Source organism: Aotus nancymaae, unplaced genomic scaffold, assembly GCF_030222135.1.
Source record: "Aotus nancymaae isolate 86718 unplaced genomic scaffold, 86718_ANA_hifiasm-v0.15.2.pri h1tg000057l, whole genome shotgun sequence".
Lineage (NCBI taxonomy): Eukaryota > Metazoa > Chordata > Mammalia > Primates > Aotidae > Aotus > Aotus nancymaae.
Genome location: NW_026988471.1, coordinates 23,884,665 through 23,907,172, shown reverse-complemented (window position 1 = coordinate 23,907,172; position 22,508 = coordinate 23,884,665). Strand labels below are relative to the sequence as shown.

The 22,508-nt window shown below is 50.4% G+C and overlaps 1 protein-coding gene across 4 annotated transcripts in view; it reads right to left on the bottom strand.

Annotated features, from left to right (window-relative positions):
- Positions 1 to 22,508, bottom strand: part of EFR3B (EFR3 homolog B) — a 119,633-nt gene that overhangs the window by 9,196 nt on the left and 87,929 nt on the right. For all 4 annotated transcript variants that reach the window (XM_021677053.2, XM_064363900.1, XM_064363901.1 and 1 more), the window contains 14 exons: positions 20,678 to 20,827; positions 19,294 to 19,428; positions 18,773 to 18,851; positions 17,591 to 17,726; positions 17,183 to 17,344; positions 16,143 to 16,254; positions 15,722 to 15,773; positions 13,192 to 13,364; positions 12,267 to 12,342; positions 11,396 to 11,557; positions 9,586 to 9,717; positions 7,855 to 7,922; positions 5,712 to 5,839; positions 4,584 to 4,675 (listed from right to left, as the gene is read on the bottom strand). In XM_021677053.2, coding sequence (XP_021532728.1) covers positions 4,584 to 4,675; positions 5,712 to 5,839; positions 7,855 to 7,922; positions 9,586 to 9,717; positions 11,396 to 11,557; positions 12,267 to 12,342; positions 13,192 to 13,364; positions 15,722 to 15,773; positions 16,143 to 16,254; positions 17,183 to 17,344; positions 17,591 to 17,726; positions 18,773 to 18,851; positions 19,294 to 19,428; positions 20,678 to 20,827 — 1,657 coding nt within the window. The remainder of the gene's footprint in view (positions 1 to 4,583; positions 4,676 to 5,711; positions 5,840 to 7,854; positions 7,923 to 9,585; positions 9,718 to 11,395; positions 11,558 to 12,266; positions 12,343 to 13,191; positions 13,365 to 15,721; positions 15,774 to 16,142; positions 16,255 to 17,182; positions 17,345 to 17,590; positions 17,727 to 18,772; positions 18,852 to 19,293; positions 19,429 to 20,677; positions 20,828 to 22,508) is intronic.

Sequence of the window (22,508 nt, the reverse complement as noted above, 5' to 3'; positions counted from 1 at the left end):
CGTGAGCCATGTGCTAGGCCAGTACTGCAATTTTAAAACATCTTCAGAAAACACAACAGAAAATATTGGAAGCAAGAGGAGAGAGGTGGCAAACAGAATCTCAAATGTAAATTTCAAGAACTGAATATCAGTTCTGAAGTCTTAAAAGTATTAAATTACCAACCAAGGCAACTTGAGCATTTAGTAAAGATAAGAAATGGAAGGTTAGAAGTGACAGGCCTTATCTATCTTAAAGATAAGAAATGGAAGGTTAGAAGTGTGGTGGCTCATGCTTATAATCCCAGCACTTTGAGAGGCCGAGGTAGGCAGATCACGAGGTCAGGAGTTAGAGACCAGGCTGGCCAACATAGTGAAACCCTTTCTCTACTAAAAATATGAAAATTGGCCAGGCATGGTGGCACACAACTGTAATCCCAGCTACTTGGGGAGTCTGAGACAAGAGCATTGCTTGAAACCGGAAGCTAGAGATTGCAGTGAGCCAAGATCATGCCACGCCACGCCACGCCATGGCACTCCAGCCTGGGCGACAGAGAGAGATGCCATCTCAAAAAAAAAAAAAAAAGAAGTGACAGGGCTCCCTTGACTACTGAGGTTCCAAGGAGTTGCCCCACTCAGTCCTCTGCAGAGCCTATAAAAGGAGGTGAAAAATAATAAAATTCAAAGAAGGGAACTCCATAGATGCTGAAAATAGTAAAGGAATTTGGACTAAATTCCAGAAATTACTTACTAGACGATGAGCTATTAGACCTATGAGTTACTCATGCTCTATCTTTTTTTTTTTGTGAAATGGAGTTTCACTCTGGTTGCCCAGGCGGGAGCGTAATGGCACAATCTTGGCTCACTGCAACCTGCACCTCCCAGTTGGTTTCAAGTGATTCCCCTGCCTCAGCCTCCCCAATAGCTGGGATTACAGGTGGCCATCACCACACCTGGCTAATTTTTTGTATTTTTAGCAGAGACGGGGTTTCACCATGTTGATCAGGTGGTCTCAAACTCCTGACCTCAAGTGATCTGCCCGCTTCAGTCTCCCAAAGTGCTGGGATTACAGGCGTGAGCCACCGCGCCAGTCTCATGCTCTATCATTTAAACGTAATCTTAAGCAAAAGCAGCAGACACAGAAGAGGATGATTTCACTGATAGAAAGTTCAAGAAGTAACGCAACTCAGGCTAGGGGCTCCCTGAGGGGAGGAGGCACAGAGGCAGGGCCCACTCTTTCATCCAGGCGTGACTGCACGGGCATATACACTTGATGAAAATTCATTGAGTCGTGCAATTTTTGATTTGTTTGGCATTTTTGTTTGAGTAGGAGAGGACAGAAGTATAGATATGAGATAAAGTCATTCAACAAACATTAAGTGAGCACCAACTACATGCAGGACTCCAGGTGAGTCTGTAGAAATTGCACAATTTGTTAGCATAGGAATTACATGCAAGAGAGAGCTGTGCTGGGCCTTAACTCCCTCTGAGGACTTATCCTCTGTATGTCCATCCATTCCTCCACTGTCAGCACTGAGCAACGTCAGATATTCACCTGCTAGGTGCTGGGGAACTGTGTGGTGGCAACAGTCAAAGAAAAGGCCGCTCTCTGGGCAAGAGAGCAAGGATGCTCACTGGGCAAGTGCAGGGAGAGAGGAGTTTATGGAGGAAACTGAACGAGGGCTGGGCGCTGGGGAAGTCAGTTCACAGGTGCTCAGCTGCTCCTGTGTGGAGGGGAAGGTGGTTCAGACGTGGCATTCTGCACTAGCAAAGGCCTGGAGATGGCTGAGCACAGCACGGGAGAGACTGACAGCAGCTCCACCAGAGTGGGACAGCGGATACAGGCCAGAGCAGGTGGCAGAAAATGAAATGGTAGAGCCCAGACTATGAATGTCTGGGAATGCCAGGTGCCAGGATGGAGATGTGACCAAACCAGCATTTATTCACCACTGCAGCGAGCCTGGCAGTAAGGCCATAGGAACCACCATGGGACTCTGGGCTGGCACACGATGGCTGAGGGGGAAGAGAACTGTGGCATGGCAGAAGGGCACAGGACGAAGGCCCCTGCACCCCTGCTTTGCCACCAAGCCAATTCTGGGCTAAGCTGACTCCTTTTTTTTTCTGAGATGAAGTCTCACTCTGTCACCCAGCCTGGAGTGCAGTGGCGCAATCTTGGCTCACTGCAACCTCTGCCTCCTGGGTTCAAGCGATTCTCCTGCCTCAGTCTCTTGACTAGCTGGGATTACAGGTGCCCGCCACTACACCAGGCTGTTTTGTATTTTTAGTAGAGACAGGGTTTCACCGTGTTGGTCAGGCTGGTCTCAAACTCCTGACCTCATCATCTGCCTGCCTTGGCCTCCCAAGGTGCTGGGATTACAGGTGTGAGCCACCATGCCTGGCCTAAGCTGACTGAAGGGAGGAAGGAACTGATACTGGTGGCCCAGGAGGCCACTAGTGAGGAGGTGCTCTGTAGCGGCGTAAGCATTTCACCTCCTGCTGCGTCGCTTCACTCCTCAATTCCCAAGGATCTCTTACCTCTTGGGAAGGGAGAATCACCACTATGGGGAAAGAGCTGCCAACTCACCTCGATCCCTAACACATGGGAGGTTCCCAGTCTTTGGAGCTGGAAGGGCCATGGAGGACGCCTCATTCAACCTTATTTTACTTGTCTAATTAGCCCAAGTCAGAGCTTCCTTCTGTGGGAAGGTTCTGGATAAGCTTTGAGGGCCCTGGGCTGGAAATCTGCCCAATAAATGAAGTGGTCAAGGGCACAGTTAGGGGCCGGCTTGTTCCTCACCCCTAGAGACTTTTCCTACCTCTGATTGCATCTGAGGAAAGACTTGATGTCAAAGCTGTCCTCCATGTCTATGTCAGCCCTAATGGGCACAGAAGCTCGGGAATGCCAGCCTGTCCATACCTGAGGACCACATAAGTCTTTTTGTCCCGTCTCACACAAATGTGTGTCCTCCGTACTTCTTGTGAACTGGGACAGTCAGCATGTAATTTAAAAAAAAAAAAAAAAAAAGGCTTGGCATGGTGGCTCACATCTGTAATCCCAGAATTTTGGGAGGCCAATGTGGGCAGATCCCTTGAGCCCAGGGGTTTGAGACCAGCCTGGGCAACATGGCGAAGCCCCATGTCTACAAAAAACACAAAAATTAGCTGGGCATGGTCGTGCATGCCTATAGTCCCAGCTACTCGGGAGGCTGAGGTGAGAGGATCACTTGAGGAGGTAGAGGTTGTAGTGAGCAGAGACTGAACCACTGCACTCCAGCCTAGGTGACAGAGCAAGACTCTGTCTCAAAAATAAAAATAAAAAAAAAGGTGTACTGCATCTGTGGCTTCAGTTCCCTCATGACTCCTTCCTCCTCCTCTCTGCCCTCCCCTCTGTTTCTTTCTCGTTTGGGAGAATTGGGTTTGTATCTCCACTATGATTCCTTATTCTTCCCTACTCATGGGTGTATCTGCTTCATTCGCTGAGTTAGAAGAAATGAGATAATGGCAGGGGAGATAGCATATGTTATTTTGAACAGATATTAGATATTTACAGTTCTCAAGAGAGGAGAGAAGGAAGAGAGGTCTTTAAGGCACTGCAGCAGCTTTCTCTTAAAATAAAGAATCTTGGCTGTGGGTAGTTAGGGGATGCGGAGGTGGAGCACAGGTGGTTTTTAGGGCAAGAAGTGACTCTCTGGGGCACTCTAGTGGGGGAGGCATGTCATTATGCATGTGTCCAAACCCACAAAAGGTACAATGCTGAGAGCGAACCCCAGTGTAAATGATGGACATCAGATGATAACACTGTGTTCGGGCAGGTTCAATTGTTAAGAAACGTACCACTCTGATGGGGGATGTGGATAGTGGGGGAGGTTGTGCATGTGTGGGCGGTATAGGGCAGTCTCTGTACCTTCCACTCAATTTTGCTGTAACCTAAAATTGCTTTAAAAAATAGTCTAAATTAAAAAAAAACCTTTATTGATACATGTGGAAGCAACACTATGAAAGCTGTTCTCATCCTTATCACTCCAGTTTCCAACCCAGAGCACATCTGTCCCCATGTGAGTGGGAAATGACGACCAGCATGCATTTCTTTTGAATTTTTTGAGACAAGGTCTCACTCTGTCACCCAGGCTGAAGTGCAGTGGTGCCATCATGGCTTACTGCAGCCTCGACCTCCCAGGATCAGGTGATTCTCTCACCTCAGCATCCTGAGTAGCTGGGACCACAGGTGCATGTCACTTACAAATTATTTTTTGTAGAGATGAGGTCTCCTTATGTTGCCCCAGATCATCTCAAACTCCTGGGCTCAAGCAGTCCTCCTGCCTCAGCCTCCAAAATGTTGGGATCAGAGGCGTGAGCCACCATACCCACCCAGGCCTTTCAAGAGTGATTTTTATGATATCCTCATGGGAGCAGGGAGGACCCTAACAATTTTTCCAAATGGAAGTATCTGTGACACATATATGGAGAGGGTCAGGATGAGTGTGGAATGACTCGAGACGCTTGCTTTCCATGCAGCCTAAGCACACTGTGTGGGCAGGTGACCCTGGAGTCCAGCGTCCAATCTACAAGAGGTGGGGCTGCCTCAGGAGGGTGGCAAGGTCACTCACCTCCTCCTTCTCTGGGCTGTTCCTCGATTCTACCTCCACTTGCAGGGAGATGGTCTCTCCAATGCTTCTCCTCTTGGATAAGCGATCCTCATCTGGGGAAGAAGCAGCCCAAGGCTGGAGTTCCCAGTCCTCGGAGGTCCAGAACTGAGCTGCTAGTCCCACCTCCCAACCCCTCTGCCTCTGCTTGGCCCACAGTCCTCAGGCTCAGTGCACACTCAGGCTACACCTGCAGTTTACAGAAGCTTCTGATTGCTGTGGGCACAAAGAAGGTTCTTATGACCAGAATACATCTCACCTTACGTGTAAACATCATCTGCTAACAGCACCAGTAGCTGTCATCCATAAGTATTTACTAAGTACATTTGCATTAATACAGGTACCTATCTCATCTACCTCTCACGCCAACCTTCTAAGGCAGCTATTGTTTTTTTGTTGTTTTTGTTTTCTGAGACAGAGTCTCGCTCTCTCGCCCAGGCTGGAGTGCAATGGTGCAATTTTGGCTTACTGTAACCTCCTCCTCCCGGGTTCAAGCAATTTTCTTGCTTCAGCCTCTGGAGTAGCTGGGACTACAGGCGCCTACCACCACACCCAGCTAATTTTTTGTATTTTTAGTAGAGATAGGGTTTCACTGTGTTGCCCAGGTTGGTCTTGAACCTTTGAGCTCAGGCAGTCCATCTGCCTCAGCCTCCCAAAGTGCTGGGATTACAGGCATGAGCCACCACACCCGGCCAGCAGCTCTTGTTAATATCCCTGTTTTGCAGTCAAGGAAACTGAAATTCATGATGCAAAGGACTTTTCTAAGATCTTTCAGGCAGTAAGTTGCACAGAGGTCTTGAACTGGGTCTCCGGTTCTGTAGCCATGTATGCTCTTTCCAGCACAATGGAGCCTCTCCCATCCTCAGGCCAGGCTATCTCATGGGCCAGGTACTTCCAAGGACCCTGCCCTGAGGAGAAGAGGTGGGGCAATCAAGAGGGCCTCACCATAAACTCCCACTGTGTCTTTCAGCTCTCATGACATCCAAGGTGCCTTACAGGCAATCAAAGGGCCGTAAGTCCCTTACACTCAGGCCCTTAACTGGCCAAGGAAAGACAGAGGCAGGCTTGGGCATCCCTGCACAGAGCTCATACCTGTCAGCTGAGGGATGTAGGGCAGGCAGAGCCGGTCCGAATTGTAGCCACTGCCTCCCAAGACTTCACTGATCTTGCTCTGGCGGAAGAGGAGCTCAATCACTACCCCATCAAGATTCTGAGACAGCCTGGAAGACAAAAGGAGGGAGGAAGCACATTAGAATCATGGTATCTAGAATGACTTCTGAATAACTTTTTCTTTTTGAGACAGAGTTTTGCTTTTGTCGCCCAGGCTAGATTGCAGTAGCGCAAACTCAGCTTACTGCAACCTCCACCTCCTGGATTTAAGTGATTCTCCTGCCTCAGGCTCTTGAGTAGCTGGGATTACAGGCACCCACCACCACGCCTGGCTAATTTTTTGTATTTTTAACAGATATGGGGTTTCATCATGTTGGCCAGGCTGGTCTCGAACCCCTGACCTCAGGTGATCCACCCACCTCAGCCTCCCAAAGTGCTGGGATGACAGGCATGAGCCACCATGCCCGGCCAACTTTTCTCATTACAAAAGTAACATCTTCACTATGGAAGATGATAGAGAAGTAAAAGGAAGAATCACCCCTGGTCCCATTTCCAGAGATAACCACCATTCATATAATATATTCTTATGCAAAACAACTGCATCCCTCAGTCACTGTTTTTTTTAGAGACAGGGTCTCACTGCGTTGCCCAGGCTAGAGTGCAGTGGCTGTTCACAGGCACCATCATAGCACACTACAGCCTTGACCTGCTGGGCTCATGTGATCTTCCTGTTCACCCTCCCAACAGGCATGCTCCACCACACCCGGCTTTTATTTATTTATTTGTTATTTTTTAGACTGAGCCTCTCCCTGTCGTCCAGGCTGGAGTGCAGTGGCACAATCGCAGCTCGCTGCAACTTCCACCTCCCAGGTTCAAGGGATTCTCCTGCCTCAGCCTCCCAAGTAGCTGGGATTACAGGCACATGCCACCACACCTGGCTAATTTTTGTATTTTGAGTAGAGACAGAGTTTTGCTGTGTTGGCCAGGCTGGTCTCCAACTCCTGATCTCAAGTGATCCACCCACGTGAACCTCCCAAAGTGCTGGGATTGCAGGCATGAGCCACTGTGCCCGGCCTAATTTTTCTTTTTCTTTTTCTTTTTTTTTTTTGAGACAAGAGTCTTGCTCTGTCACCCAGGCTGGTGTGCAGTGGCACGACCTCAGCACACCGCATCTTTTGCCTTCTGGGTTCAAGCAGATTGTCCTGCCTCAGCCTCCCGAGTAGAGTAGCTGGGACTTCAGGTGCGCACCACCGCACCCGGCTAATTTTTGTAGTTTTTGTAGAGATGGGGTTTCACCATGTTGGCCAGGATGGTCTTGAACTCCTGACCTCAAGTGATCCACCCACCTCTGCCTCCCAAAGTGCTGGGATTACAGGCATGAGCCACAGCGTTCAGCCCAGGCAAATTTTAAAAAACTTTTTTGTAGACATGGGTTCTTGCTTTGCTGCACATGGTTGTCTGGAACCCATGGGCTGAAGAGAGCCTCCTGCTCAGTCTTCTGAGTCACTGGACCTGCAGGTGTGAGCCACCACACCCAGCTTAGCCACACATTTTTACGTATACAGATAGATATCCTCTTCCCCACCTGCTGTTCTGTGATCTATTTTATTGACCTATTATGTAGTGGGTATTTTACATTAAATTTTCTTCTAAAACATTGGCACAATTGTCTGTTGTATGGATGGGCTATGATTTATAAAGCCATCCACTACTGTGAGACATTTTGGTTTTGCAAAATATCGTTCCCTTGAGTCCCTCTGATGTTGAAATGACACTGGCCCACAGCACCCACAATGGACTGAAAACATCACTTGGATTGACAGTGACGTCTTGTCAGGAATGACTCCTTCAGGACGCATTTGCCATGGGCTTGGCCAAAGCCCCCGGAGGCTGTGCCTCACCTGCGAACACGGCTCAGCATTGCATGCTTGAGGCATGGACTGCAGTAATGGGATGGGGTTCAGCTTTACCCAGGACTTCCAGACCCCAGGCAGAGCCCACCTTCTGCCCTTGAGTCTGCAGAAGGCCGAGCCACCTGGCATTGACTCCTCCTGGCCTCAGACCACCCACCTGCTTACTCAGCAGCCCTGGGGATCCCTGATCAGGCCCCCCATCCTCTCCTCACCTGGGCCTCTCCACAAACACATCCTCAGGGAGCATATATGGAGCTTCTTTCTTCCTGGTCTCTATCACCTGGTGGTTGGGAGGAATCAGATGATAAGAGCTGGTTCAGCAGGGAGAGAGAGCTCACAGGCAATGAAAGAACCCCTATGCCAGGCTCGGTGCTTCCTCCCTCCCAAAGCCTCCTCAGTACAGTATCCGAAGCTGAGCTCCAGTGGAAACTCTCATCAACAAGTAACCTCAGAGCAGCTGGAGAGGCCTAGGATGCCTGCTCAGCTCATGGCCATCAATGACACATGTGCACTAGGTCTCTTCCAAATGTAGGGAACTTAACTCTTTTTTTTTTTTTTTTTTGAGACGGAGTTTCGCTCTTGTTACCCAGGCTGGAGTGCAATAGCTCGATCTCGGCTCACTGCAACCTCCGCCTCCTGGGTTCAGGCAATTCTCCTGCCTCAGCCTCCTGAGTAGCTGGGATTATAGGCACGCGCCACCATGCCCAGCTAATTTTTTGTATTTTTAGTAGAGATGGGGTTTCACCATGTTGACCAGGATGGTCTCGATCTCTTGACCTCGTGATCCACCTGCCTTGGCCTCCCAAAGTGCTAGGATTACAGGCGTGAGCCACAGCACCCAGCCAGGAACTTAACTCTTAAGAGACTGCAGCTTCTGGCTCCGGTGTCTCATTCCTATGCTTTTTTTGTTTTTGAGACAGAGTCTTGCTCTGTTTTCCAGGCTGGAGTGCAGTGGCACAGTCTCCGCTCACTGCAGCCTCCACCTCCCAGGTTCAAGCGATTCTCCTGCCTCAGCTTCCTGAGTAGCTGGAATTACAGGCATGCACCACCGTGCCTGGTTAATTTTTATATTTTTAGTAGAGGTTGCCTAGGCTGGTCTTAAACTCCTGACCTCAAGTGCTTCACCTGCCTCAGCCTCCCAAAGTGCTGGGATTATAGGCATGAGCCACTGCGCCCGGCTTGCTAGTATATTTTAAAGTTAATCCTGTATGTTGGTATCATTCAATCTCTAAACACTTCAGTGTGTTTTAAAAGATCTTTATGCAACAACTGAGAACACATCTGACTATAGAATGGGTGTCAGATAATACCAAGGAATTGGTGATGACTTAATGAGCTGTGTTAAGAGCATAGCAACCACGTAGGGAGGCGCTCATGCTGTTTCATATGTGCAGACTGATACACTGCATGAAAGGACAGGGTAGCTGGGATTTGTTTTAAAATATTTGTTTTAAAGTATTTACAATTTGGTCAGCAAAGGAAAAGAAAAGGAGATAGATGAGGCCTATGGAGAGAAATTTTCATATCTGTTCATTTCATCTGAGTGGCCGTGAATGGACGTTCGCTCACCATTCTACTCAGGCCACTTTTGCGCTATTTCATAGCTTTAGTCTGCATGATCTGAGGTATGTGTGCCGGTGTGTTCCTGTGAGTAGGGGAAGACAGAGGGGCAGGAAGTGGAGGGGGCAGACAGTAGGTTAGAAACAGGTATAGGAGACCCCCCCCAACCCCTGTGCCTAACCCCACCCTACTCTGCCAAGTCATACAGGAAGGAAAGATGCCATAAGTAACTAACTTCTCACCATGAGCGGTTCTTACTTCAACCGTGTCTTCACTGTCTAAGAGTAGGTACAGGACTAACACAGTTAAGCAAAAGTTGTTCCCAGGAACCCCAAGTTGAGGGCCCCCTGAGTTCAAGCTATTCAAGTCACGAGGACACCAACCTCATGGATGTGCTGGCAGAAGGCAGGCACTGTTGTGAGCTGGCTGATGAGGTTCAGGTAGGCTGCGCCCAGAGCGTACAGGGCACAGCGGTTGTAGACAGGCAAGTTCTCCTCATTGACCTGGGCTATGTCCTGCAACAACACAGACACAGCCTCTGGAGTTTTTCACTGACAAACTACACTGGGTGTCAACCCTCCACCCAACCCCTTCCCAATCTTCTTTAGAAATGCTTTCTTTCCTAGATGAAGTCTTTCTCAGCATTTGACCCATAACTTCCTGGGGAAAAAAGTTGCCTTCATTAAAGGAAGGGAAGGGTCTCCAGAACAATCCATTTACTGGGAGGCTCTTAAGTACTCACAGACCATAGAGGCAATGACCTCAACTCCCCGCTCTGCAATTCTAGCTGTGGTGACCTCTCCTGCCCACACCCCCATCATTAATCCCACTGCTAGGTGCTGTCTCCTTCACTATAGCTGATTCTTAGAGGACTGGATTAGCTGGTTAAACTGGGTTCATATGTTAAGCTAAAATAGCTGTGAGAGTTACCAGGGGATTGGGACACAAAGGAACCCCAAATTCTAACTTTTTTAATTTTTTTTAAGATGAGGTTTCACCACGATGGCCAGGCTGGTCTTGAACTCCTGACCTCAGGTGATCCACCCACCTTAGCATCCCAAAGTGCTAGGATTACAGGCGTGAGTCACCGCGCCCAGTCACTCTTAAGGGTAAATAGAGTTAAAAAGAATTGCAGCATCTAGGTTGACCCTGCAGGATTTTAGCACCATCAGACAGGTGGTCTAAGACTCTGTCACTGAATTCCCAGGGTTGCCCGATTCAGAACTATGATGCCCGCCTGGCTTCAGCATCCTGGATACCCAGACTTTGAGGTCCAAAGGACCCACTCTGACTCCCAGTAGCCTTGGGTGTACACTTGCAACCAGGAAGACCAGGAAAGTCTCAAGCCCTGACTGGTGCCACATTGGCTGCCTACGAATCACAAAGGAGGCTTGGTTGACAGGACCCCAGGCTTTGAGACTGTGATTTATCTTTCCAGGAAATGTATACTTTAAACACGTGCTCAAAGCAATTCTGAAGCACAGCTCAGATTTTGGGAACCAGAGAATCTTTTTTTTTTTTTCAGAGGGAGGCTTGCTCTGTTGCCCAGGCTGGCATGCAGTGGCACGATCTTGGCTCACTGCAACCTTGGCCTCTAGGGTTCAAGTGATTCTCCTGCCTCGGTCTCCCAGGTAACTGGAACTACAGGCACACACCACTATGTCTGGCTAATTTTTGCATTTTTAGTAGAGACGGGATTTCACCATGTTGGCCAGTCTGGTCTCAAACTCTTGACCTCAAGTCATCCACCCACCTTGGCCTCCTAAAGTGCTGGGATTACAGGCGTGAGCCACTGTACCTGGCCAAGGGAACCAGAGAATCTTTAGACAAATGAGTTTGTCTGGGATCACTCAGGGCTTATGAGCATCCTCTCAGGAATCCTTGGAGTTTCACTCAGACTCTGCGAGAGCCTCAACATACTAGTAGCTAAGTGATACTTCTGAATGACCTGGTTGCCTGGGTCTTCTTTAGCTTGAGGATAGGCCAAGGGCATAAATGAAGCATTCTTTGGGGTTCCCCAACCAGGACCATGATGTTGGGTCTTCAGGGAGGAGTGGCCGACCACAAGTGCAATGTTCCTGGGTTCCAAAACAACTGTTAAGCAGTTGCCACTCAATATTTTTATCAGGGGTTGGCCAAAACAGGTCCCTCCCCTGATCCCAAGCCCCACACCCTGTGCACACCAGGCCCTACCTGAACAGCCAGCACCAGACGGATGAGGTCCACCACCACCTCCTCATTGGCCAGCTCGATGCTGATGAGGGCCAGCAAGCCATAGAGTGCCTCGTAGTGTTTCTGCATGTTCGTTTCCTCCTTGCAGCTCAGGTAGATGTGTCTGTAGAGCTGCTGGGAGTGCTGGGGATGGGAGCAGGCAGGGGAAGGCCGGGGTGGGTAGGGTAGGGACAGGAGGGGCAAGAAGAACAGGGAGGAAGACCAATCTGAAGATGAGGGGGATGGCTGTGTGTGCCCCTCCTCCCTTGGGGAGGGGACGCCTTTACAGCAGACTCCAGCAGAAGTGGACACACACAGGAAGGCTCGTGTAGGGAAGGTTGGGCTCTAGCGAAACCAGCAATAGAAGCTGCTGCCCAAATCCAGGGGTAGGAGTAGAACACAGTGACTGACCCTGGACTGGCTCATCACTCTGGGCTTGACTCCTAGAGAGGCCAGCTGGTCAATCTGACCATGAATAGCCACAGAGGTAGGAGGCATAGCCATAGAGGGAAGAGGCAGGCTCCAGGGGCAGTCAGTGGTCACCAGTGACTTTTGCTCTGTCACCCAGGCTGGAGTACACTGGCGCAATCTCGGTTCACTGCAATCTCCACCTCCTGGGTTCAATTGAGTCTCCTGCCTCAGCCTCCCAAGTAGCTGGGATTACAGGTGCCCGCCACCATGCCTGGCTAATTTTTGTATTTTTAGTAAAGAAGGGGTTTTACCATGTTGGCCAGGCTGGTCTTGAGCTCCTGACCTCAAGTGATTCACCTGCCTCAGCTTCCCAAAGTTCTGGATTACAGGCATGAGCCACTGCACTCGGCCTTCACTGTTTCTTGAGGTCATGCTTGCTTACCTTCTTCATGAAGACGGTGTCCTGTCGAGAGCACTTGTCTACTTTCAGCTTTAGGACAGAGATGTCACTGAGGGTACTGGGACGGGATGCAAAGGGCCTCCTTAGCTCTTGTATGAGGCCAGCCTGTGCTCACAGGGCGTCACTGGGCTTTATCCCCAACACTGTTAGTGGGTACAAAGCCTCCAGTGCTCCCTGGCCCTGGTTCTTACCCCAATTACCTTTTCCTCTCAAGTTCTCAAGAATTTGTTCCTTTATCTCTCTCTCTTTTTTCTTTTTGAGACAGGGTCTATTTTGTCACCTAGGGTGGACTGCAGTGGCTCAGTGATCACAGCTCTTTGCAGCCTCGACCTCCAGGGCTCAAGCAATCCTCCCAACTCCGCCTCCCAAGGAGCTGGGATCACAGGTGTGAGCCACCACACTCAGCTAATTTTTAAATTTTCTTGTAGAGATGAGGTCTCACTATGTTGCCCGGGCTGGTCTTGAACTCTTGGGCTCAAATGATCCTCCCGCCTTGGCCTCTCAAAGTGCTGAGATTATAGGCATGAACCACCACACCTGACCCCTTTCTCTTAAATCTTCACTCCTATTATTATCTTCCTCTTCTTATTCTCACCAGGTCCTTTCAGTCTCTCCTGATAACCCTGTACCCTTTCCTCCTCACACTTGCAAACCCCCTTTAGTGCCTCTTCTGTATCTTCCAGATCTTCAGTCCACCCTCCTCCTCTCCCAGACACAAGTGCCCTTTGGTCTCTCCTCCCCTTGCAAGACCCCAGGGTCAATGTTGGTGATCAACTCCCTGGAGAGTCTCACTGAGTATCTGAACTGTCCTCCCGTCTGGGTATGAGGCCACTGGCCCAAAGGACAGGACCTACTGGAGAGTCCTCTCCCCCTCTTGCATCACCTGAAGGAGACACCTCAAATTCACCTGATGGTAGAGAACTTGTGGCGGTTGCCATGACGATCAATGAAACTAATGAGAATCTCTAGAACAAAGAGTCGAATTTCTGCATCCTCCATGAGGGCAGTGGAGAGAAGGCGGTCCAGGAAGTTGCTGGGCAGGGCTGACATCATGTTGTTGCACTGGAAACCTGTGGATACCTGTAAGGGAGGCACAACAGGTGTGCCTAGGAACACTGTCCCTCTCAGGTGCAGGAGGAGATGGATGAGCAGCCAGTGGAAGTCAGATCTGATGTATACATCCTCTCTAGACATCGCCCAATCCAGCCTCCCCTACCCTGTAGCCCAGGCAATTTTTTGAACACTCCAACATTCACCTAGATGACATTGAGCTCAGTAGACATGTGAATGGATGGGGACAGAGTGCAGGGACATTAGGGTGTTAAAAGCAAGCAAAGGATGAGCCCTGGAGGGAAGCGAAAGCCAGGCAATCTCTGAATCTAACATATTCCAGCCAGATAGGGCACAACTGATGAAGAGCCACCAGGAACACAATGCCTCATTAAGAACATTGAACAAAAAATCACAAAGAACAAGACATTGGAAGAACTCATAGCTGGGCTGATGGATCAGAACTCATACACATGGCAACCACCAAATAGTGCACATAGGTAGCATCTGGTAACATGTCTGTTAGCATGGCAATAATGGGGCTTTGTGACTAAAGCCAGTTTGGCATCAATAGACATGGCATATATGCTGTCTTCAAAGCATTCAAATGCAGCCAAGCACTTTTCCTGTTAAATCTATATTGCAAAGCAATGCCTTTGATGATTCAGAAGGTCCCTGAGGATGTACCCCAAACTGTCACCTTAAGAAGATGCTGGGTACAGGCTGGGCACAGTGGCTTACGCCTGTAATCCCAGCACTTTGGGAGGCTGAGGTGGGCAGATCACCTGAGGTCGGGAGTTCGAGACCAGCCTGACCAACATGGAGAAATCCCATCTCTACTAAAAATATAAAATTAGCCAGGCATGGTGGCGCATGTCTGTAATCTCAGCTACCCAGGAGGCTGAGGCAGGAAAATTGCTTGAACCTGGGAGGTGGAGGTTGCAATGAACTGAGATTGTGCCATTGCACTCCAGTCTGGGCAGCAAGAGTGAAACTCCGTCTCAAAAAAAAAAAAGATGCTGGGTACAAATTAGTGAGGGTAAACTCAGCAAAAAAAAAAAAAAAAAAAAAAAGGCAGGAATATGGAGCCCAGGCTGATAACTATATGAGGGCAGTGCTAGAGCACAAAGGGTTTATAAAAATCTAGGGCCATGAAGAGTGTGGACTAGAGAGGAGGGGAGGGAAGGCATGAGGTGACGGATGGGGGAGTCTGTTTAGACTGGCATGGCGAGAACAGAGACAGAGACTGAGAGACAAGATTTGAGGTCTAGGGAGGGAGAGGGGACTGGGGACCTCCCAACTTCAGTCTGAGAAGTTGGAAATCTGACTGTACATCAATTATAAACTGAGGCTGGGCACAGTGGCTCACACTTGTAATCCCAGAACTTTGGGAGGCAGAGGTGGGCAGATCAGTTGAGGTCAGGAGTTGAAGACCAGCCTGGCCAACATGGTGAAACTCCATCTCTACTAAAAATATGAAAAATTAGTCAGGCGTGGTGGTGGGCGCCTGTATTCCCAGCCACTTGGGAGGCTGAGGCAGGAGAATCGCTTGAACTTGGAAGGCTGATGTTGCAGTGAGCCGAGATCGCACCATTGCACTCCAGCCTGGGCAACAAAAGCAAAACTCTCTCAAAAAAAAAGAAATTATAAACTGAGATCTACTCTGAAATAAGAGGCACCTTGTACAGAACAGCATTTCTAGACAATTCTTCTTGTAGCTGAGTTTATGATAGGTGAGGATAGGTGGTTGTGGGATGTTGTGTTTAGGCCAGGGGTTGTGCTTCAGAATACCTGGGGAGCTTGTTACAAATACAGATTCCAGGACCTCACTCAGGCTAACAGCTCAAAACCTCTGGGGAATTAATATATTTATCACAAGATTGGCATCGGAATGGTGTTTGAGAGCAATGGATCTAGACTCTAGTGATGGCTGCAAAGATGTAAAGAAGAGTTACACAAAACACTGAGGATGGGAAGGATAGGAGCTGGGGGACTGAGGTGGGCACATGTGCCAAGAACACATGCTGGCAAAACAGAGGAAAGAGAGGGGAAAAGGGAAAGAGGGGGTACCTGGAGGGAACCAGGGAGGGAACCAACAGATTCCATCTCAAGACAGACCATGTCTGAGTGACAAGGCTATCTGTAGCCAATAAGGAACTTTTGTGAAAATTAGAAATAGGTGCCCCACCTGCTCTGGCTGACCCAGCTCTGTGAGTGCCCAGCCTGGCTAGTGAGTGGAGCACCGGCTAGAGGTCAGCCCCCACTCAAATGAATGGGCGTATTTGTGTAGCATGCAACCTGCACGGCTGTATGTGGAGGCCTTCACTTGGTCCCTTGGAGCTGTCTCCTGCAGAGTAAGAGCAGGAATAGGGATAGATGGGGCTCACCTGCAGGAGGGATTTTAGCAGCATAATCTGGGTCAGTCGGTTCCTGTTCTCCCTGTAGACCAGAGATGCAAACACTCAACAGGACAGTAATGGGGTGGAGATCCCACACTTGACAGCTTAGTTCTACCCCTGCTTCGTTTCTCCATGAGGCTTATCATCTTGTGTTACCCAGAACAGTGATTTCTGGACCCAGGAAGCAGACCAAGGGGTGACGGGCTCCCCCCACGGTGGGAGGTGGTTATTGGTGGAGCAGCCTGAGAAATTGTTGTGGGATCCATGAGCCCCACTAAAGGCTGCTGAAGGATTTGGTAGTAAAAAGAGAGCAGAGGGCAGAGCCAAGAAAGTTAAGAGGGATAAAAGAGGGGGTCAGAAAATGCTGCTGGGAGAGGAGGACTCCGGGCTGGGGAGATTGGTAGCTCACCCTGTCCTGCCCGTGTCCACCGTCTGGTGCAGGGACGGCAGCGGGACCTTGCTCATGATGAAGAGGATCACCTCGGAGCGCTGGTACGTGGGCAGTGTGCTGGCAAAGGAGCCTGCGGGAGATGGGGGAGAGGGCGTCCAGTGAGGCACAAGCTCCAGGGCCCCTCCTGGTTCAGCCTTTCAGTTGCACAAACCCCTGCAGAGAGCGAGGGCGGCTGCTCTCTGGAGTCAATCCAGGCCCAGAGAAAGGAACCCAGGATGGCCCGGGTGTGATTCGGCCTCTCCGGGAAGGGGAGGCGTCAGGTGGCTCTGGAGGTCTCTTCCAGGCTCCGTTTTTTCTCTTGTTCCTGAGGCTGTGGTTAAGGTCTTGGTTCCTTGGCTAGTGGGTGGGGATGGTGAATGCTGGGCCGTGGGACCAGGGCGGGGAGAGCCTAGTTCTCGTTGGGCGCTTGTTTCACCGGCTGCCCTAGGATAAATCCTCCTCCTATGAACAGCGGCTTCTGCATTCCTGCCCTGCCTACTTCTCCAGGCTGAGGGGAAGCTCACATGGCCAGGGCAGGCAGGCTGTGAAAGCGGCTTTATCATCTCCGCTCCCAGGAGAACACACACTTTCTCCCTGGCATGCCCCCTTCCTCATCCTTTTCTCTTAGTCCCCACCTCTCCCTCCTGGAGGCCCAAACCTGGAAGCACTAGGCAGGTCTGATGGAGACTGGGGCTAAGGAAGGTCTGAGACTTCAGACCTGGAAAACCATTCAACTGTTTTGTGCTGTCGCTCGGGCCCTGCCCAGCCAGCGCACCAAGGACCGACTTCATTTTCTCCGATGTCTGCGAGTAGCATGTGGGTGCTGGACAATCCTACAGCACGCGGATGGATGCCCTTCGCCCCAGTGCGGCACCTCCCTCTCCAGCCCCCATCCCCGGGCCGCCCCTGGGGCCTCGCCCCTTTCAAGGGGCCCTCTGGCCTCCCTTCGGCCCTGCCCAGCTCCTGGCCCCCCCCTGCACCTCGGTCCCTCCCCGCCCCTGGCCCGCCCCGCGGCGCACCGACGGTCTTGATGACAGCCTCCTGGAACATGCGCTCTTCGTGTTCCTTGATGATCTTGGTGCCCAGGCTGACCACCCCGTCGTAGCTCCCGGTCAGTGCATAGTCGATGCTGAGTCGCAGCTGCCTCAGCAGCGTGTTGAACATCTCCAGCACCGTGGGCCCTAAGCGCGGCAGAGCGGGACACCCTAGATCCAGGGCTGGCACCCTCCTCCTCCCTGCACCGCGCGCAGGCAGGGCAGGCCCAGCCCCCCTTCCAGCCTGGGCTTCCTCTGCGCCCCCAACTTCCCGGCGGACTTCTCCCAAGGAAAACGGACTCCGACCCCTTCCTGTTGCCCCTTGCCTCTCTCTGGAAGAGGCTGCAGCCTCTGCGGGGTCCCCGGCCCTCAGGCCCTCGCCATGCCCCTTACCCACAGAGCCGGTGGCGGCGATGACCGCGGCTTCGGACAGGACCTCCACGATGCCCGCGCGCACCGTCGCAGCGCTGCGGCTGTTGGCATCCAGGTGGCCCAGGAGCTGCTGGATAACCAGGTGGGAGTGCTGCGGCTGCGGGAGGAAGATGAGCTGGGCCTGGACAGCAACCCCAAGGGGCCCCTGGGCTGCGCAGCCCTCTCCTGGCACCCAAAGATCGGGGTCAACTATAGGGACGTCCCAAGGCCCCAGACACTGCAGGTGGCACTGACACCTCGTGCCCTTCCTGGATCCTTCCCTCCTCCCTCCAACAAAGAGACAAATCCAAGCCAAAGTGGTGGCTCATGCCTGTAATCCCAGCACTTTGGGAAGCAGAGGCTGGCAGATCACAAGGTCAGGAGTTCAAGACCATCCTGACCAACATAGTGAAACTCCGTCTCTACTAAAAGTACAAAAATTAGCCAGGCGTGGTGACGCACGCCTGTAGTCCCAGCTACTTGGGAAGCTGAGGCAGGAGAATCACTGGAATCTGGGAGGTGGAGGTTGCAGTGAGCCAATATCATGCCACTGCACTCTAGCTTGGGCAACAGAGTAAGACTTCGTTTCCAAAAAAAAAAAAAAGAGTCAAATCCCAGTGGAGGCCTTGGCTGACAGTTTTCCAGGGCCCTTTTACTTCAAAATGGGTCAAAAGACCATTTGAAAATAGTGTCTTCCTTTCATTTCCCAGGCCTCAGGTCTTACCAGCAAGGGCCGCAGAGGCCACATGGCTTAGTCCAGTGCTGCTCAAAGTGTGGCCCCTGGGCTGGTGCCCATTCGAGATGGGTCTGATACTGGTTTACACTGAGGTAAGGACGAGACAGAGAGTCAGTGCTTAGTAAACAACTTGTCAGCGCTGTAGCAGCCAAGGGTGTGATCCGTAGGCTTGCATTTTGCAGGAGTTTTTCATTTAATTTTTCTAAGAATTATTTGTTTTAATTGCATTTCATAAAAGTATTGGTCTGTGATGTACAGGAAATAAAATCAGCCGACCCTTCTCCACAGCTAGCTCCAGCAGCACTGGATTAGGCAGCCAGTAGCTTCGGAGGAGTCACAGGGGACTTCTGGCTTTCTACTTTAGCACCGGCCTGGTTCCCAGTGGGGCCCCTGTCCTGGGATCTAGCTGGCCTGGGCTGCCACCGTACCTGAATTGAGTACATGATGATTTTAAAGCAACGGATGGCGAACACCTTGGGCTCCCAAAGAGAATGGTTATCCAGATGGCTGTGAGGGAGAGAACGTGGGGGAACAACTATGAAACTCCCGGTGATGTTAGGGAGAAGAGATTAGCTTGGAGGGAGAGGGACGCCTCCTCAGAGCCCCTCACACAGTTCACAGGTGAGGAAGTGAAGCCTGAAGGGCCTTGGGGCAGTCCCAGCCCAGCGCTGAAGAGAGGCCAAGGACAGCGCTCTGCAGGTGTGGATGCGTGCAGTGAAGCTGGGCACCTTCATTTAGCGTTGGGTGCCTTCCTACTGGCAGCCTTTGGCCACCCTGTGGCAGCTTCTGCTGTCACAATGCAGGGAACACAGGCACAGGGAAGGGACCAACTTGGCTGCGGCGCCACAACTGTAACATCCCCTTCCTCCCAGCCAGCCAGGAGATGCCAGGGACCTGAAACACGTCCAGGCTGAAGGCTGGGCCAAGGTGGTGGGGTGTGGATACTCACATGAGAACAGGTTTGATGGCATTTTTGATGTTGCCAAAGGCAGCCCGGCCCAGCAGCTCCCGAAGGCACCTCTCAGCCAGCTCTGCGGGGCTCTCTTTCTCCTTCTCAGGTGCTTGGAGGGGTGAGGGAGACCGGCTGGGAAGACAGAGGCATGTGGGTAGAGGGTGGCATGCAGGCTGGGCTCTGTGCAGTCCTGGCTCTCCATGCCTCATCCGTGCAGGACAAGCAGGAGTCTGACATGGGCCATACTAGGCAATAGGGGAGGTGTCACAGCTGTCAGAGATTAAACCGGGGTAAAGAAGCCCCCCACTGTGGGGAGCGAAGGAAGATTGGGGAAGAAGAGATAAAGTTCATTTTCTGGAAATCCTTAAAGATTTCCAGATGTGCCCCTGTGGGAAGGATGCTCTGAGCCCCAGGGGCCAGGCGAGGTGTAGAACATGTGTGTCTTGATGCACCTAAGGCTTCAGAAGGAAAAGGAAAAGGAGATGGGAGATGAAGACAGGGAAGGGTGGCAAAAAACAAAAATGGAAGAAAGGAGAGGAAAGAGAGGGAGGAAAAAGGAAAGGCACAGTGGTTGGCTCAGGCAAGACTCAGTGATACCCAAGTCACAGGGAGTGAGCCCATATCTGGACAGAAGAGGAGCCCGAGGACTCCCAGCTCAGAGACCACAGCAGCTTGTCAGTGAGATGCTATTCTAGAAATAGCCACCAGAGGACACACGTACCCCCTTACCCCCACCCCAGTCTCTAATACCCTGGGCTCAACCGACCTAACCAGCCTAGTGCACAGATAGCCCAGGTGGGACAGCAATATGGACCTTTCTCCCCATTCTTTTTCACAGAGGGGAAAAATGAGGGGGCAGGGACAGGAATGAATCCCATGCTTAGGGGGACCAGGATTAAAATCCAGAATCTGCAAGCTCTTGCTAAGTGGCTGCGGGCTGGTCAAGCATGCACGTTTTCAGGGCCTGAAATAGCATCAGGAAGCAACAGAGGAAGGAAGGTCCAGATGGAAAGTCCGCAGTGATCAGAGCCACAAAAGGCATCTTAAAGCCTCCTTGGCCCTGCTTCCAGGGAGACAAAGGCAACCAGACTCTTGGTTCTGTGTGTTATTACTAACCAACTTACCCCCAGGGAGCCCAGCACCACCATGTCCTTCCTTCGGCAACACTGATGTTAGGGGAACTGTGGGCTGGCACAAAGCCAGACCCATGGTTGTAGGGAGCCAGCTTTGGACTCACTGCAGAGCAAGCTACAATGCCATGGTCCCTGGCCTTGCAGCTGTGTTTCACTGACCAACCCAAACCATGTGGTTCCCAAACGGTCCTTGGAGGGCTGACTATATCTACTGACCCACTCCCTTGCCCGCCCGCCCACCCGCTTACCTCTCTGCCTCCTCTACGTGCTGCAGATTGAAAAGCAGTGATGGAACGATCTTGTCCATGTGCTGTGGGTCCCAGATATTGGCCTGCAGTTCATCATTCACTGTCTTCCTCACCACCCCTTGCAGGCCTTTGATGCCTGACATTCGAATTCTGTAAGGAAAAGGATGAAATGGGACTCAGGAGAGAGATCGAAGATGGCTGATCACTAGCAGCTCGGGCTCGTAGTTCCCAGTGAAAGCGCAGAGAACAAGAGGATGCCACACTTTCAGACGAATATTTGTTGCTCATGAACCAGGAGATTCCCAGCAGAGGAGCCCCACGTGTCGCCAGGGTGACTCTTGTGGCTGGCGTGGCGGTTTTGCTGGCGCCTTAGCATGCCAGTTTTTGGTGCAGAGTCCGGAGACTCCTGGGCAGAAAAGCACCATCAATCTTAACACCGCTATTTTGGCCGGCGCAGTGGATTGCTCAGATTTCGGCGCTGGGAATCGACAAGCTGGACGTCTGCTCAGAGACCTAGTTAGAAAGTCGGTAATTACAAAGACAACAGACGGATAAATATATAATGAAGGGAAGAAATCAGCGTAAAAAGGCAGAGAATACTCAAAATCAGAATGCCTCTCCCTCTACAGGGGATCGCAATTCCTCATCAGTAACGGAACAAGGCTTAATGGAGAACGAGTGTGTTCCAATAACAGAAGCAGGTTTCAAAAGGTGGGTGATAAGAAACTTCTGTGAATTAAAAGAACTTGTTCTAACCCAATGCAAAGAAACTAAGAACCTTGAAAAAAGGTTTGACGAAATGTTAATGAGAATGGACAATTTAGAGAGGAATATAAGTGAATTGATGGAGCTGAAAAACACAACACGAGAACTTCGCGAAGCATGCACAAGTTTAAACAGTCGAATTGATCAAGTAGAAGAAAGGATATCAGATGTCGAGGACCAGCTCAGTGAAATGAAACGAGAAGACAAGATTGGAGAAAAAAGGATGAAAAGGAATGAGCAAAGTCTCCAGGAAATATGGGACTATGTGAAAAGACCTAATTTACGTTTGATAGGTGTACCTGAATGTGATGAAGAGAATGAATCCAAGTTGGAAAATACTCTTCAGGATATCATTCAGGAAAACTTTCCCAACCTGGCAAGGAAGGGTAATATTCAACTCCAGGTAATACAGAGAACACCACAAAGATATTCTTCAAGAAGACCAACCCCAAGGCACATAATTGCCAGATTTATTAGGGTTGAAATGAAGGAGAAAATACTAAGGGCAGCCAGAGAGAAAGGTCAGGTTACCCATAAAGGGAAACCTATCAGACTTACAGCAGATCTCTCAGCAGAAACCCTACAAGCCAGAAAAGAGTGGGGATCAATATTTAACATCCTTAAAGAAAAGAACTTTCAACCCAGAATTTCCTATCCAGCCAAACTAAGCTTTATAATCGAAGGAAAAAGTAAACCTTTTGCGAACAAACAAGTACTTAGAGAGTTCACCACCACCAGGCCTGCTTTACAAGAGCTTCTGAAAGAAGCACTATACATATAAAGGAACAACCAATATCAGCCTTTCCAAAAATATATCAAAAAGAAAAGAACATTAACACAACGAAAAATTTACACTAACTAATGGGCAAAACAGCCAGCTAGCATCAAATGCCAGTATTAAAGTTATATATATTCTAATCGGATAAAAAGCCAAAACCCATTGGTATGCTGCATCCAGACCCATCTCACATGCAATGATACACAAAGACTCAAAACAAAGAGAAGGAGGAAGATTTATCAACCAATCAGAGAGTAAAAATAAACAAATAAATAAAAAGCAGGAGAT